We start from the raw sequence: 15,477 nt of genomic DNA on the forward strand, positions 1-15,477 counted from the left end.
ATTCAGGTGCTGCACACCTGGAAACCAAACTGAACTGAAATAAACTGATGTGTAGTGTACATGTCAGGAACACAGAAGATAAGCCGTAAAACCATGACATGTCTAAATAACCTTAGTTACCCTATAGCCAGTTCCATATGACCATTTAGGGATTGTCTGGATATCAGGGTGTGTTTGTGTCAGGTGTAAAATCAGGTAGAACAGGTTCCTGGTTGTTCTGATCTGAATACCCTGCACTGCACTGCCCTCCCCCTTCCCTAGCCTATTGTTCCCTCTCTCTCATACGCTGGCTGTTTCACTGAGAGATCTCACTGCATTCCGCACACCTGTTAGCTGTAACCACCTGACCAAGCACCAGAAAAAGGTACGTGGTGATCGTGATTTTAGTAATGTAGAGCTATTTCACAATTTCTTCTGTATGGGAGATGTATGGTAGACATTGAATTGTGTGACCAGTATATGTGGCTGGTACAGTTTGATTAGTAAAATGATAACGCCACCAAAACGAATGAGGAAAATCCGTCCGATTACAAATGCCACACCACTTTCAAATGAAACAGAATGATCATATTGAGGTGTTGGTGGGTTAAAGTTGTACTTAGTAGTTGTCCATGAGTCAGGCAAACCAATATACATGTGTCATCTCCTCCAGACTATTGTTTTATGCAGATTAAGGTAATTGTCAAGTGTATATGTTTTTTTTGCATAATTTGCTGAGGGGACTCAAATGGTGTTAAACCAACTTTATTTTTACCAAACCAAATATGTAAAGTTGGAAGAGCACACGAACCTAACACAAAGATACTCAGAGTGATTGAAGGAGGATAACATTTCGGCAAAAAGATGGTCTACAGTGACTGAGTTAATCATGACACTTTCTCTATGCTTAAATGTAAATAAAATAAAGTAAGTAACCCCAACAGACAGAACACATTATTTCAGATATGTTATTTTATTTCTATCATGCTATCAAAACCTAATCAACCCTTGGCTTTATGGATATTTCTGAAGGGGAAATGCTAGGTAGACATTCATGTGTGCTTTGAAAACGCTGCTGAATGTGTATTTAGCATGCCAACAGGCAATATCGCTGTTCATCCCAGATTGACTCAACTAAAGTACATGGGAGTCTCCCCATAGTCACACCCTGAATGATTATTGCATTGGCATTCCTTTAGTCTATTGTCCCCATAACTGAGTTGGCAGACACTCAAAAGTACAAGTTCTGAGAGATTTGATTAGAAAAACATTTGCTTCTATTCAGGGGAAATAATTGTCCCTCTGACCCTGAGTCAGCCTTAACAAAATTGAGATCAAAGCTAAACTGATAGCATCAACATTTTATCTCCTGGATTGGTATGAATAGATAATAATTCTATTAAAAGATAACAATAAAGTCAAATCAATCTACCACCCATAGAGAGCTTGCTTTTTTTGTAGTGTAGGGTGAGCAATTGTTCCAGAACATGGGGAATATGAAATACCATATGGGAATCTTGGGAATTCATAAAGTCCTTATCTGGCCTTAATCAGTTGAACTATTCATACATTTCTTTAATTGTTGGCGACTGGTTGCTTAAGAAAAATGATGTGCATTACTGTATATTCTTTATTCATAATAAATAGTGGCCTGCAGACCATGGGACATTTGGGCCAAAATGGGATAATTAAGAAAACAGATTTGACATTTGTGGAGAACCAACCTTGACTCAATGTATCTAACAAAAATATTTTGTTTACGTGTTGATTGTTGTTCAGAACAGGAACAGGAGACGGGATATGGATCTTTACACAATCATCAGTGCTGTTTTGCTTCTGCAACTGCAAGGTTTTCATGTGGCCTTGCTCCAGGCACCAACAGACTCTCCAGGACAAACGATTGATCAAAGTTGGCTTCGTCAATTGGTCAAATCCAAGCTAAACAAGACAACATCACAAGCTCAGTCCAATGACATTGTTGATATGACCCTGGAGGGTACTGAGTCAACAGATGACTCTGAATGGGTTATCGCAAATGGCTCTGTGTCATTTAGTGGGGAACAGGACAACGTCCAGGACACAAATGAGACTTCAGGTGGTGTGACAATTGGCACCACAATGCCACCAGGGTTGCCAAATGCTACAGCAGAGGAACCTCCAGAAACCACTGTTGCACCAGAACCCCCAGTGAGTGTTGCCTTAAACTCAAGCCAAGTTTCCAATGCAACCGGAGAGGACAGTGGATTCCAAAATGCCACCACTATTGCAATCACAGAAAACTCAAATGGCTCTAATTCCATGTCCAATTACACTGAATTAAATGAGACAACCACAGCTCCAGACACCAATAGCACAGAGCAGATTGGTCCAGATCCTGGTGCTGAGAACAGGGTAACCAACAGTACAGAGGACTTCCATAATGTAACGACTGCAGTACCAGAGCCATCCAGTGAACCATCCACAGCTTCCCCCTCCACAAAGCTTCCCTTGGACTCCCCTGGGACTACAACTGCCAAAATCAACCCAGAAACTACAACAACCACAGGTCCCAGCACAATAACAGCCATGATGGAAACTGGTGCCGCTTCAGGAAGCAACTCTGCAAGAGGTGAGGAGACAGTGCTCCAGTGTCTAAATATCTGGTACATTCTTTGTTTCGAGGGTACTGCTGTGTGCGCCTATAACCTACTTACTTGCTTGGTCAAGTGAGCCTGCAACAACTTTTAGGGAGATTCCAAGAGATCACAACAATTTAAATGGGTGTGTTCACTTCATTGAACCATTGTGATATTGTTCTAAATGTTTTGGGAGAGGCATTAATGCATGAGTCAGCAACCAGACAGAGCAGTCAAAACGTTACAAATAACCACCCAGTATCAGATTTGAACATAGGAGGGACCTAGTTAGAGAGTTACACAATACACAACAACACTCAAAGGGCACTTATGTTATGTTATCATCATCGTCTTTTTTTCACAACGCTTTCTTTCCAGTCTCTCCCTGACCCGCATTTGACGGATCTCTTTTCTTTTTTGTTAAGTCAAAGCACAAACTCCCCTTCCTTAACCGGCTGGGTAGGGTTGACTTTCAGAAAATACTTGCATGCCCACAGTGAGTGGAGGCTTCCATTACAAACACCTTCTTCAGGGGACAAAAGACCCCTATGCTAGCCTGGCTACAGGAAGGAGGGGGTCAGTAGCTGAGGTTCGTTGCTGCCATACAGGGCGTGAGAGTACTGCTCTCCAGTTTCTAGCATATTAAACAAGGGTTTATTTGAGTGGGTGATTGGAGACATTCATTAAAGGAGGATATCCCCAAATTTGACAGGTTATAAATGATGTACGAATAGATCCTCTTCAAACACTTACACATTATTTGCCAGGTCCAGTCATGGATTTGAATATGTAGTAACTACATCTATCAAACTGTAAAAACTTGGAAATGTGTAACGAAAAACAGTGTTACCTTTGAGAAGACCTCATCATACATTTCCAGCCAGTAATTTGTTTAGACTGTGGCTGGTTTGACCTGTTTGTTTACCTCATTTGCATGTTGCTTTACAGATTTTCCATGGTTAGTACAGCTTACTAGTTATGCATCGCAGTCTTTATAGGCAATGTTTATTAATCTATTGACAACCCATACTGGCTAATTACCTTTCCTTTAGGGAACATGGAGTGAAAAGGTGTAGCGTTTCCCACAACCATGTCACACAAAAGTAGACAATATCCGGACCTAGATCATATCTTCTCTATTCATGGATTGACCCGCCGTCACTTGGTAGCATCACGCCATTGTTACACTAAACATAAAAGGTTCCTGGATGATCCTTTAGGGGTTCTTCAAATTGATTCATTGACGAGGCAAACCACTACTAATTGTACATACAAAGACAAACACAAATAACTACGCAGTTCAGTAATCTTTGCCCAATGCTGCTATATCCTTTAACATATTCTTACCTTTTTGTTGATTGATATCCATTGAATTGTGTCCATTTTCTGTCATAGAAAGAATTGTAAAAAAGGACAAAGTGTCAAGCAGCCATTTGCACAAATATGAAAGATAGACAGTATAATCATAAAATAATATCAATTTAGATCATACTAGGGACAAACCTTACCTTAAATTGAGGAGATCTTTCAATTTTTCAGTTAAATGCCTGCACCTGCTGTTGTCTCAAATTCAATTCCAAATGTTTCAATTGGGTAGATAGGTTCCTGCAAGAACCCCCAAGAACTAAAGCGGTTCCTCTATGAACCCAACCTCCTATGTGGTTCTTAGAAGAACCTTTTTGTTGGCATTTTTCAGTGCCAAGAACCATAAGCTTCTTCAATGAACTTTGAGGATCTTAGAAGAACCCTTGATGCACTCCTAATTTTTTGAGTCTACATTCTAAAAAGACCTCAGCCATAGTGGCCCCCAAAAGTCAAGTGGTGCCCAGTCATTCCAAATGGTGACTTTTTAGTCTAAATTACACTACATTCATGTGGAAAAAAATGTGCTATCTAGAACCTAAAAGGATTCTTCGGCTGTCCCCATAGGAGAACCCTTTGAAAAATTACTTTTGGTTCCAGATATAAGTCTTTTGGGCATCCATGTAAAACCCTTTCCACAGAGGGTTCTACCTGGAACCAAAACGGGTTCTTATTTTGTTCTAATTTTCTTATTTCAAAATGTTGTAGTTCAGTCCTTGAGCTGTTATTTTCTATCGATGTTCTGTATTATGTCATGTTTTGTGTGAACACCGGTAAGAGGAGCTGCTACTTCAGCAACAGCTAATGGGGATCCTAATAAAATACCAAAAAATACCAAATACCAAATTTACTTTAGACAGATGGCAATGTTGCCATTAGCTAGCAGTTCATAAAAAATACCTAGCAATTCTAGAGTTAGCTAGATAAAATCAGATGCTCTCCCCTCAATCTAAGCTAGCTAGCTAACGTAATACTACATCTAATCGTCAATCTGAAAACATCACAATGATGACAAAAGTTTTCCCCACTAATTATTTGCCTCCTTTAGAAATGGTAATGTTTTCCCAAGAAACTATAATGCACGTCTTCATCAGTGCCAATCGACATTGCATTTAGTCGGGAGTCAGGCTTAAACAGCCAAAACAATATTTTGACGAAACATGTAACACATGAATATAAATACCCCCCTTTCTTCTAATGTAAATGCAGGGTGTGCTCCTTTTTATAAAATAAAAGGTGTTGTGAGAAAATAGAAACGCAAGTGAGGGTAACAAGCTTGGTTTTCAGATAAGGAGATGTCAGGGAAGTAAACATTTGAATTTCCAAATGTGATGACTGAGATTGTGAAAGCTTTTTCGAAGAGAGGAAACTGTTGTTCAAAGTAAACATGTTGTTAATCTTATTAACATATTGACTAGTCTGGTACTTTTCATTTAGTTGTATAAAGTTGTATCAAAACTGCCATTGGAATAGTTAGATCTCATCTTCGTATACCACAAACCACATTATGCCCAAGAAGACAGTAGTATTATGGTAAACCGGTTTCCATGGGTAACACAAACAATCCATAGTCCTCTTTGCTTTATCTTTTCGTGGTATTTTTATCAATAAAAGTCACAAAATTAATGAGTACAACCTAGGTGCTGGATCCAAGGCATAAGGAACTGAATTGTTATCAATACATTAGCAGAACAAACACAGCCTGTAACTGCATATCAGGCATAATGCTTTTCCTCTTAAAGGGGTTGGTTAACGTAATTCAATCAGAGATTCAGGGAGAGCATAATTTAATAAATCATGTCGGTCAAATGTTTTAAAGTATTCACACACCTTCACTTTTTTACATATTTTGTTATGTTGCAAAGTGGGGGAAAAAATGTATTTAATTGTCAATTTAGTCAACGATCCACACACAATACTCAAGGTGGACGAAAAATGTGGTCCAAAAAATATATATGCAAAATGAAACACTAGTTCAACCCCCCTGATTCAATACGTATTAGAATAACCTTTGGAAGCAATGACAGCTGTGAGTCTTTCTGGGTAAGTCTCTAAGAGCTTTGCACACTTGGATTGTAAAATTCTTCAAGCTCTGTCAAGTTGATCGTTGATCATTGCTAGACTGCTGTTTTCAAGTCTTGCCATAGATTTTCAAGACAATTTAAGTCAAAACTGTAATCAGGCCACTCAGAAAAAAATGACATGTCATCTTGGCAAGCAACTCCAGTGTTTTGGCCTTGTGTTTTAGGTTATTGTCCTGCTGAAAGGTGAATTTGTCTCCCAGTGTCTGGTGGAAAGCAGACTGAAACAGGTTTCTTCTAGGATTTTGTCTGTGTTTAGCTCTATTCCATTTATTTTTATCCTAACTCCCTAGTCATTGCCGATGACAAGCATACCCATAAAATGATGCAGCCACCACATGCTTGAAAATATGAAGAGTGGTACCCAGTGATGTGTTATGTTGGATTTGCCCCAAACATAATGCTTTGTATTCAGGACTAAAGTTAATTTCTTTACCACATTTTTAGCCTTATTGGAAACAGGATGCATGTTTGGATTATTTTTTATTCTGCACAGGCTTCTTACTTTTTGCTTTGTAATTTAAGTTAGTATTGTGGAGTAACTACACTGAACAGAAATCTAAATGCAAAATGCGGCAATTTCTTTATTAGGCTTGCCATAACAGAGGTTGAATATTCACTCAAGACATTTCAGCTTTAAATAAGTTATTCATTTGTAAAAAACGAAATTCTAAAAACGAAATTCCACTTTGACATTATAGGTATTGTGTGTAGATCAGTGAATCAAAATCTCAATGTAATCCAATTTAAATTCAGGCTGTAAGAGGACAAAATGTGGAAAAAGTCAAGGGGTGTGAATACTTTCTGAAAGCACTGTATCACTTCCGTGGTAATTTCACAAATGACATGAAACGCCAATGAAATACTGATACACTTTACACTTCATTTGACTGACATTGGTTAATTATTGGTTTCACGAATTGGTTCAACGTGATTAAATAGATGGAAAACTTTTACTGAATTGCAATAAAACCTGCCTTTTTCACGCATGGTTTTTGCACTGATTGTGGTGGCGTTATTACACGGCTGGGAAATAGTACTATCTATTGAGTTGAGACTACTCATGCAAAAGGGTGCTCTTTATGCACATTTATTTTTAAACACACATTTTGCCCTCAATTACAGGAAGAATGGTACTTTATTTGGATAGTCACAAGTAGATGGTTTGTACTGTATATGATTTGTTGATGTTCAATAACTCTCAACAACAATTCAACTTACTATCCACTAACCCTAACCTTAACTCTTACCCTAACCCTTATTATAAACCTAACCCTAACCCTAAACGTAACCTTAGGAAGTATTTGCTTATCAACAGACACTTTGTTGATAGTTTGACCATCTGTATATAATCAACAGTATATGGAACTATCCAAATAAGGTGTATCTGGGAGAATATTTTGAAATACAGAGATATATCATCCCAGACAACATTTTATTGCACCATATATTAGAATTGCACCGATATTAGAATGTTGTATTTGCAATGTATTTCCCTATTTTTCATGTATTATTTTTGATACATTTTCTAAAGGCTTGGCCTCAGATGCAGTGCAGAACAAGAAGAGGAGTGAGGCATGGGCTGCCATCCTGGGCATAGGAGTGGCAGTGTGCTTCGTGGCGATGGTGGTCTACGTCATCCTGAGAAGGAGAGACCGACGGGATTTCACACACAGGAAGCTTGTTGAGGAAATCCCCTCAGACCCAGGTAGGAAGTTCCCTTAGAGATATTTCCCTTTTAGGATTTCCTGGCATATTTTCTATCTGATAGAACTGGATCAATAATAGGAAAGCTCCTGTTATCCTATCGGCCATGCAAAATGTCACATCTCTGTTTCTCCCTCCTAGTTCAACGACTGAACAACCCTGAGCCCGTGGACTTGAAATATGATGGTTCCGCCTACTACAATCGTGGACTCCAAATGGACAATATCCCAATGGACCACTTTCCACACGGACATCAAAATTGAGAAGGACTCCAAGACTAACCTTAAACACTTTAAAGGAGACTTTCATATACAAAATACTTATTGAGACCCGACATACGCATTAACGTGCATAAGTCTCTATAGCAGAATGTCAAGTCATGGATTTACTGCACCCTAATGCATTGGTTATGTGGGTTTAGAGCCAAATTTGCGGTGTAATTTTTTTGTACATTTTTCCAAATTCCAGGAAACTTTGAGAATTTGGAAATGTGTTAGGAATCTATTATTATTTTGGAACATTTGAATAATATTTTTATATGTTTTTATTTCTAAAATTACATTGGTTTGTAAGTTTTTAAATTTGCTGGAAATATTCCCGTTCTTTGTTAAGCCTAGGACGAATTCTCCCTTTACATAACGTAGACTTCCACATAATTATCGCATTGATCTCAAAGGGAGAAAACATCATGCATGGATCGCAATTTAGGATTCTAGACACTTCAGTACAGTCTATTATAGAAGTACTAAAAGCCAAAAATGAAGTCTTAATTGTCTGCTATATTTCCAAGAGGGTTCGACAAAGGTCATTCAAAATTTCTTAGACATGAAGACCTACACTCAAATAAGGTTATTTTTGTACCGTACTCTAAATGAAAATTTAGCCACAGGTCAACTCAATATAAACATAAATGTTTGATTTTTATTGAACCTTTATTTAACTAGGCAAGTCAGTTAAGATATATACTTCAAGAATCATGTCCATAATTATTGGCACCCTTGATAAAGATGAGCAAAAAAGACTGTATAAAATCAAAATATCAAATACTGAGCTATATTGCATAAATCAATGGGGAAATTAGATTATTTTATACTAATACAATTGCTCAGAGAAAGAGATTTTGTTTAAAAAGTAATAAAAATACATCTAAAAAAGCTAGCAGGGCAGCAGGTAGCCTAGCGGTTAAGAGTGTTGGACCAATAACTGAAAGGTCGTTGGTTTGAATCTCCATGCTGACTAGGTAAAAAAAGGTGTTGATCTGCCCTTGAGCAAGGCCCTTATAGCTCCTATGAGTCACTCTGGATAAAGTGTCTACTAAATGACTAAAATATAGATAGGGTTCAAAATGATTGGCACCCCTGTTTTCAAAACTCTAGCACCCTCCCCCTATGAGTATAATGACACCCTTTTTCCCAGTGGTGTAAAGTACTTAAGTAAAAAATACTTGAAGTACTACTTAAATCATTTTGGGGGGTATCTGTACTTTACTATTTATATTTTTTGAATACTTTTACTTTTACTTCACTATATTCCTAAATAAAACAATGTACTTTTTACTCCATACATTTTCCCTGACACCCAAAAGTACTCGTTACATTTTGAATGCTTAGCAGTACAGGAAAATGGTCCGATACACGCACTTATCAAGAGGACATCCCTGGTCATACTGTCTGTGATCTGACGCATTGTGGCATTGTGTTGTGTGACAAAACTTCACATTTTAGAGTGGGCTTTTATTGTCCCTAGCACAAGGTGCGCCTGTGAAATGATCATGCTGTGTAATCAGCTTCTTGAAATGCCACATCTGTCAGGTGGACGGATTACTTTGGCAAATGAGAAATGCTCACTACAGAGATGTAAACAAATTTGTGCACAAAATTTGAGAGAAATAAGCTTTTTGTGCGTATATGGACATTTCTGGGATATTTTATTTCAGCTCATGATACATGGGACCAGCACTTCATATGTTGTGTTTATATTTTCGTAAAATTCTGCACAAAAGCAATGACAATTTGTGAAAGTGAAAGTAAAACAAAATACAACCAAATCTCTCTCTATCTCTCTCTCTCTCTCTTGCTTCTCCTTAATTTTGAAGAAATTAATTTGTTCAAAACTGCTCAACTATTGTCTTTCTTTCTCTTTGAGTCAATTTCTCATGATATTTTATGCACTGCAGTGCTAGCTAGCTGTAGCTTATGTTTTCAGTACTAGATTAATTCCCTGATATTTTCATTGGGTGGACAACGTGTCAGTTCATGCTGCAAGAGCTCTGATAGGTTGGAGGATGTCCTCCGGAAGTTGTCATAATTACTGTGTAAGTCTATAAAAGTGGGTGAGAACAATGAGCCTCCTAGGTTTTGCTTTGATATCAATGTACCCAGAGGAGGACAGAAGCTAGCTGTCTACACCATGGTGCTAACCTACAGTGTTGCTGAGGATGCTGTAGACCTTCAATGCTAAACAGTGTGTTTTAATCAATTATTTGGTGACGTGAATATACTTAGTATAGTTTTATCTAAAAATGATTTTTTAAATGTTTCACTTTAAAAAAAAATGAAGTTCACTGAGGATGAGCCCTCCCCCTTTCTCCTCCAAGGAGCCTCCACTGACCAGTAGCATATGGCTTTTTAGGTGAGCGCTGATGCCAACCTGTAATTAGCAGTGCCCACTTTGTCAAAGGCAGGGGCACAAAATATTTAAGGTCCACTCCCAGCGCGCATCTCCAGGGTGCTGTTGGAGAGACGCATTGCTGCGGCGCTCCACCAACGTTCCGTCCCCAAAAAATAATCTAACATAAATCATGTAACAGATATAGGCTACGCTAGAAGAGGATGTGACTTTTTCTGTAGCCTACAGGCTGGATATAAAATAAATGACAATGTAATGAGACAAACACTATTTACATCATGCAGGTTTCTTCGATCAAGTAGCCTGTCTTGATTTCCACTTCCACAGATCTTGGTTTTTGGTCTGGTCCGGAACAAATCTGAACCAATCATAGATGTCTATGATTGGCTCAGACCTTGTCCGATCTGGACCAGCCTTGATTTGGCCCAAACATAGACATCTTTGTTTGGTTCAGATTTGGTGCAGTCCGGTCCAAATCTGAACCAATCATAGACATCTATGTTTGGCTCAGATTTTGTCCGGTCTAGTCCAGCCTTGATAGGGCCCAAACATAGATGTCTATAAATGATGTCTTTTCAACGTCCCAGAAAATACGTATTTTAAATGTCCGGAAAGTACATATTTTTACTTTCATCCAGAACCTAAATTGAACTTGACCTCAGTGTGTGGAAAATATGTATTTTAGACATATTTTCAACGGAATTTTGCTTACTGGGACTATTCTAGTTTTGTCTCACCTAGGGTGGTAGAACGGCCAGGACCAGGCCTGGAGGGACCTTAGACCATTCCTCTATACAGAATCTTTCCAGTTCCTTGATATCCTTTTTCTGCACTTATGGACTGCCCTCTTCAATACAAACCACAGGTTTTCAATGGAGTTCAAGTCTGGAGACTGAGATGGCCATTGCAAAATGTTGATTTTGTGGTTAATTAACTATTTCTTTGTGGATTTTGATTAGTGTTTGGGGCTATGTTCTTGCTGGAAGAGCCACTTACGGAGGCAACCAGGTTTTTGGCTAAAATGTCCTGGTACTTGGAAAAGTTCATGATGTCGTTGACTTAACAAGAACCACATGACCAGTGGAAGCAAAATAGCCCCATAACATCAAAGATCCACCACCATATTTTACCATAAGTATGAGGTACTTTTCGGCAAATGCTTCTGTTTTTCAACGCAAAACATATCACTGGTGTGTGTGGCCAAAGAGCTCTATTTTTATTTCATCTGCACCAAACCATATTACCGCCTGGAGTTTATCAATTTACAAAAGACACATTCAGATGTCTTGGTAATAGAGTATCAGATTGGCTACTGTACCTTAAATATGTGTCAGCTCATAATCAGTTACAGTAACCATTACATCAAGACAGTTTGTGTTCTGTTTGTCTTCGTCTAGGTTGTTTTGTCTGTCTAACTTATTTTCCTGAATTTTACAACAGTGCCTGAATTTGTATACCTTTATTCCTAATGGACTGTTCTATGCTTTTCCTCCCAAACAGTAAAGGCCACTTGAAGGAACACTATAAAAGTTTAGTTGCTAATTGTTTATGGGTTGAATGTCGGCTGTATTCAGATCAACATATATTGTTTTCCTCAAATGAAAGAGTTTTGTGCTTTCGTGAGATAAGGAGGAGGATGGCATTCACTTCAGCAGGGATACATTCATGAACTTCTTTGAGGAAAAGATCATGCTCATTAGAAAGCAAATTACGGACTCCTCTTTACATCTGCGTATTCCTCCAAAGTTCAGTTGTCCTGAGTCTGCACAACTCTGAACATTAGATCAAGGGAGACACTCAAGTGTTTTAGTACTATATCTCTTAACATAATGATGAAAAAAATCATGGCCTCTAAACCTTCAAGCTGCATACTGGACCCTAAGTCCAACTAAACTACTGAAAGGGTTGCTTCATGTGCTTCGCCCTCCTATGTTGACCATAATAAACGGCAGTAATATAGCCTCTCTTGAAAAAGCCAAACTTAACCCAGAAAATATAAAAAACTATCGGCCTATATCGAATCTCCCATTCCTTGCGAGAAAAATTGAAAAAGCAGGTTTCTGCCTTCCTGAAGACAAACAATGTATACGAAACGCTTCAGTCTGGTTTTAGACCCCTTCATAGCACTGAGATTCCACTTGTGAATGTGGTAAATTACCTTTTGATACCATCGATCACCACATTCTTTTGGAGAGATTGGAAACTCAAATTGGTCTACATGGACAAGTTCTGGCCTGGTTTAGATCTTATCTGTCGGAAAGATATCAGTTTTTCTCTGTGGATGGTTTGTCCTCTGACAAATCAACTGTAAATTTCGGTGTTCCTCGAGGTTCCGTTTTAGGACCACTATTATTTTCATTATATATTTTACCTCTTGGTGATGTCATTCGGAAACATAATATTAACTTTCACTGCTATGCGGATGACACACAGCTGTACATTTCGATGAAACATGGTGAAGCCCCAAAATTGCCCTCGCTGGAAGCTTGTGTTTCAGACATAAGGAAGTGGATGGCTGTAAATGTTCTACTTTTAAACTCGGACAAAACAGAGATGCATGTTCTAGGTCTGTTGCACCTGACAATTAATCTTGATGGTTGTACACTCGTCTCAAATAAAACTGTGAAGGACCTCGGCGTTACTCTGGATCCTGAATTCTCTTTTGATAAACATATCAATACTGTTTCATGGACAACTTTTTTCCAAGTAACATTGCAAAAATCAGAAACTTTCTGTCCAAAAATGATGCAAAAAAATGTATCCATGCTTTTGTCACTTCTAGGTTAGACTACTGCAATGCTCTACTTCCGTCTACCTGGATAAAGCACTAACTAAACTTCAGTTAATGCTAAATATGGCTGAAAAATGTGATCATATTACTCCAGTGCTAGCCTCTCTACACTGGCTTCCTGTTAAGGCAAGGGCTGATTTGAAGGTTTTACTGCTAACCTACAAAGCATTGCATGGGCTTGCTCCTACCTACAGTATCTTTCCGATTAGGCCCTGCCATACATACCTACACATGGGCTACGGTCACAAGACGCAGGCCTCCTAACTATCCCTAGAATTTCTAAGCAAACAGCTGGAGGCAGGGCTTTCTCATATAGAGCTCCATTTTTATGGAATGGTCTGCCTACCCATGTGAGAGAAGCAGACTCGGTCTCAACCTTTAAGTCTTTATTGAAGACTCATCTCTTCAGTATGATTGGGTGTAGTCTGCCGTGCTGTCTCTGCCTGGCCGGTTCCCCTCTCTCCACTGGGATTCTCTGCCTCTAACCCTATTACAGGGGCTGAGTCACTGGCTTACTGGTGCTCTCTCATGCTCTCTTACTGGTGCTCTCTCCCTAGGAGGGGTGCGTCACTTGAGTGGGTTGAGTCGCTGACGTGGTCTTCCTGTCTGGGTTGGCGCCCCCCCTTGGGTTGTGCCGTGGCGCAGATCTTTGTGGTCTATACTCGGCTTTGTCTCAGGATGGTAAGTTGGTGGTTGAAGACATCCCTCTAGTGGTATGCTCTCTCTAATTCTCTCTCTCTTTCTCTCTTTCTTTCTCATTTTCTCTCCTTTCTTTCTTTCTTTCTTTCTTTCTTTCTTTCTTTCTTTCTATCTTTCTTTCTTTCTCTCTTTCGGAGGACCTGAGCCCTTGGACCATGCCTCGGGACTGCCTTGCCTGATGACGCCTTGCTGTCCCCAGTCCACCTGGCCGTGCTGCTGCTCCGGTTTCAGCTGTTCTGCCTGCGGCTGTGGAACCCTGACCTGTTCACCGAACGTGCTACTTGTCCCAGACCTGCTGTTTTCAACTCTCTAGAGACAGCAGGAGCGGTAGAGATAATCTCAATGATCGGCTATGAAAAGCCAACTGACATTTACTCCTGAGGTGCTGACCTGTTGCACCCTTGACAACCACTGTGATTATTATTATTCGACCCTGCTGGTCATCTATGAACATTTAAACATCTTGGCCATGTTCTGTTATAATCTCCACCCGGCACAGCCAGAAGAGGACTGGCCACCCCTCATAGCCTGGTTCAGCACTTTGAGATATCAGCTGATGTAAGAAGGGCTTTATAAATTTGATTTTATAACAAATTGTTATCTCATGAAAGCACAAAAATCTTTCATTTTAGGCAAACAATATATGGTTTTGCTCATGGGTGTGGGAAGGTGTGACTCTTTATGTCCATTGATGTCATTTCTTGATAATATTTCTGTCCATTTAGGGGACCGCTTTGGCTTAAGAGCACCCATACGGGAAAAAGTTCTGTATAGCTTCTTAAACAAAATTGACTGAACAAGCAGCGAAGGACAGTTGTAATAGGTTTGAATGTATACTCCAGATCCACAGTGATCCAGCTCCTGGATCTCGATGAAACACTGAGAGGAATGGCAAGCATGCCATTACTCTCTAACTGCAATTTGGATCAGTCCTGATAGAGCTGAGAGATTAGAGAGGATCGGTGGCAAAATGGGGCATATGGTGTGTAAGGTGCAGCTGCTGTCACAGAGGGTTTTCAGGAAGCGGCTTTTCTCACATCACCTCCTAACACCCCCACCAACCTGCTCTGTTGTTTTTGATGAAGAGAAAACTGTTTTCTTAAAAACAATAACTGCTTCCTGGCAGTGTATTGCAGCTCCTTTTCAAAAGGGGGCGCCATAGCATAGGTAATACTACAATCCTGCTAGTGCGTAAGAGATTTGTTTTGGCAGCTGCCTACCTGCTTCTTGCAGTTCAGTAGGGGCTCTAGCGTTACAGATTATGTGATAGAAATGTTAAGGTAATTTACAATTGAGCTGATATATTCAGAATTGACCATAAATGCAGTCTCTGCTGTAAAGCTGAACTTCCGCAATGTGGATTGAAAAGAGCCCTAGGTGTTAGACATGCCTGGGTAGCTGCTAGTTGCAGGCCAGACAACACAGGACGGAGGAAAACAAAACACTTGTCAGCATTGATGAGGTCAGCTAAATTCCCTTCGCTTGTAAGGAAACCAAGCAGCCGTCAACAAAAGGCTTGCATGCCTTATTCACCCTGCTGGAGACATATTGCACAAAGGCAGCCTCAAAGCCCATAGCACATCCATTGAGACAGAGTGAAATTAACAATCACGTT

General features: G+C 39.5%; 1 protein-coding gene across 2 annotated transcripts; it reads left to right on the forward strand.

The window, feature by feature from the left end:
* Nucleotides 1-277: 277 nt before the first annotated feature.
* Nucleotides 278-9,791, forward strand: LOC139412135 (mucin-15-like). Of its 2 annotated transcripts, none has more exons than XM_071158945.1 (4): nucleotides 278-364; nucleotides 1,759-2,587; nucleotides 7,572-7,745; nucleotides 7,886-9,791. In XM_071158945.1, the coding sequence occupies exons 2-4, from the start codon at nucleotides 1,780-1,782 to the stop codon at nucleotides 8,005-8,007; spliced, it is 1,104 nt and encodes a 367-aa protein (XP_071015046.1). In that variant the 5' UTR covers nucleotides 278-364; nucleotides 1,759-1,779; the 3' UTR covers nucleotides 8,008-9,791. The 2 variants fall into 2 exon arrangements, with proteins under 2 accessions (XP_071015046.1, XP_071015047.1); XM_071158946.1 differs by having other exon boundaries at nucleotides 289-364; nucleotides 1,764-2,587.
* Nucleotides 9,792-15,477: the final 5,686 nt, after the last annotated feature.

The sequence above is a fragment of the Oncorhynchus clarkii genome, chromosome 6 (assembly GCF_045791955.1).
Source record: "Oncorhynchus clarkii lewisi isolate Uvic-CL-2024 chromosome 6, UVic_Ocla_1.0, whole genome shotgun sequence".
NCBI classification, from domain to species: Eukaryota; Metazoa; Chordata; class Actinopteri; order Salmoniformes; family Salmonidae; genus Oncorhynchus; species Oncorhynchus clarkii.

What these genes read in the sequence shown, in the direction of transcription:
- LOC139412135 (XM_071158945.1), top strand. Translation starts at nt 1,780, where the DNA reads ATGGATCTTTACACAATCATCAGTGCTGTTTTGCTTCTGCAACTGCAA. An exon ending in AGGAAGCAACTCTGCAAGAG is followed by an intron (nt 2,588 to 7,571) that starts GTGAGGAGACAG and finishes CATTTTCTAAAG; the next exon opens with GCTTGGCCTCAGATGCAGTG. An exon ending in GGAAATCCCCTCAGACCCAG is followed by an intron (nt 7,746 to 7,885) that starts GTAGGAAGTTCC and finishes TCTCCCTCCTAG; the next exon opens with TTCAACGACTGAACAACCCT.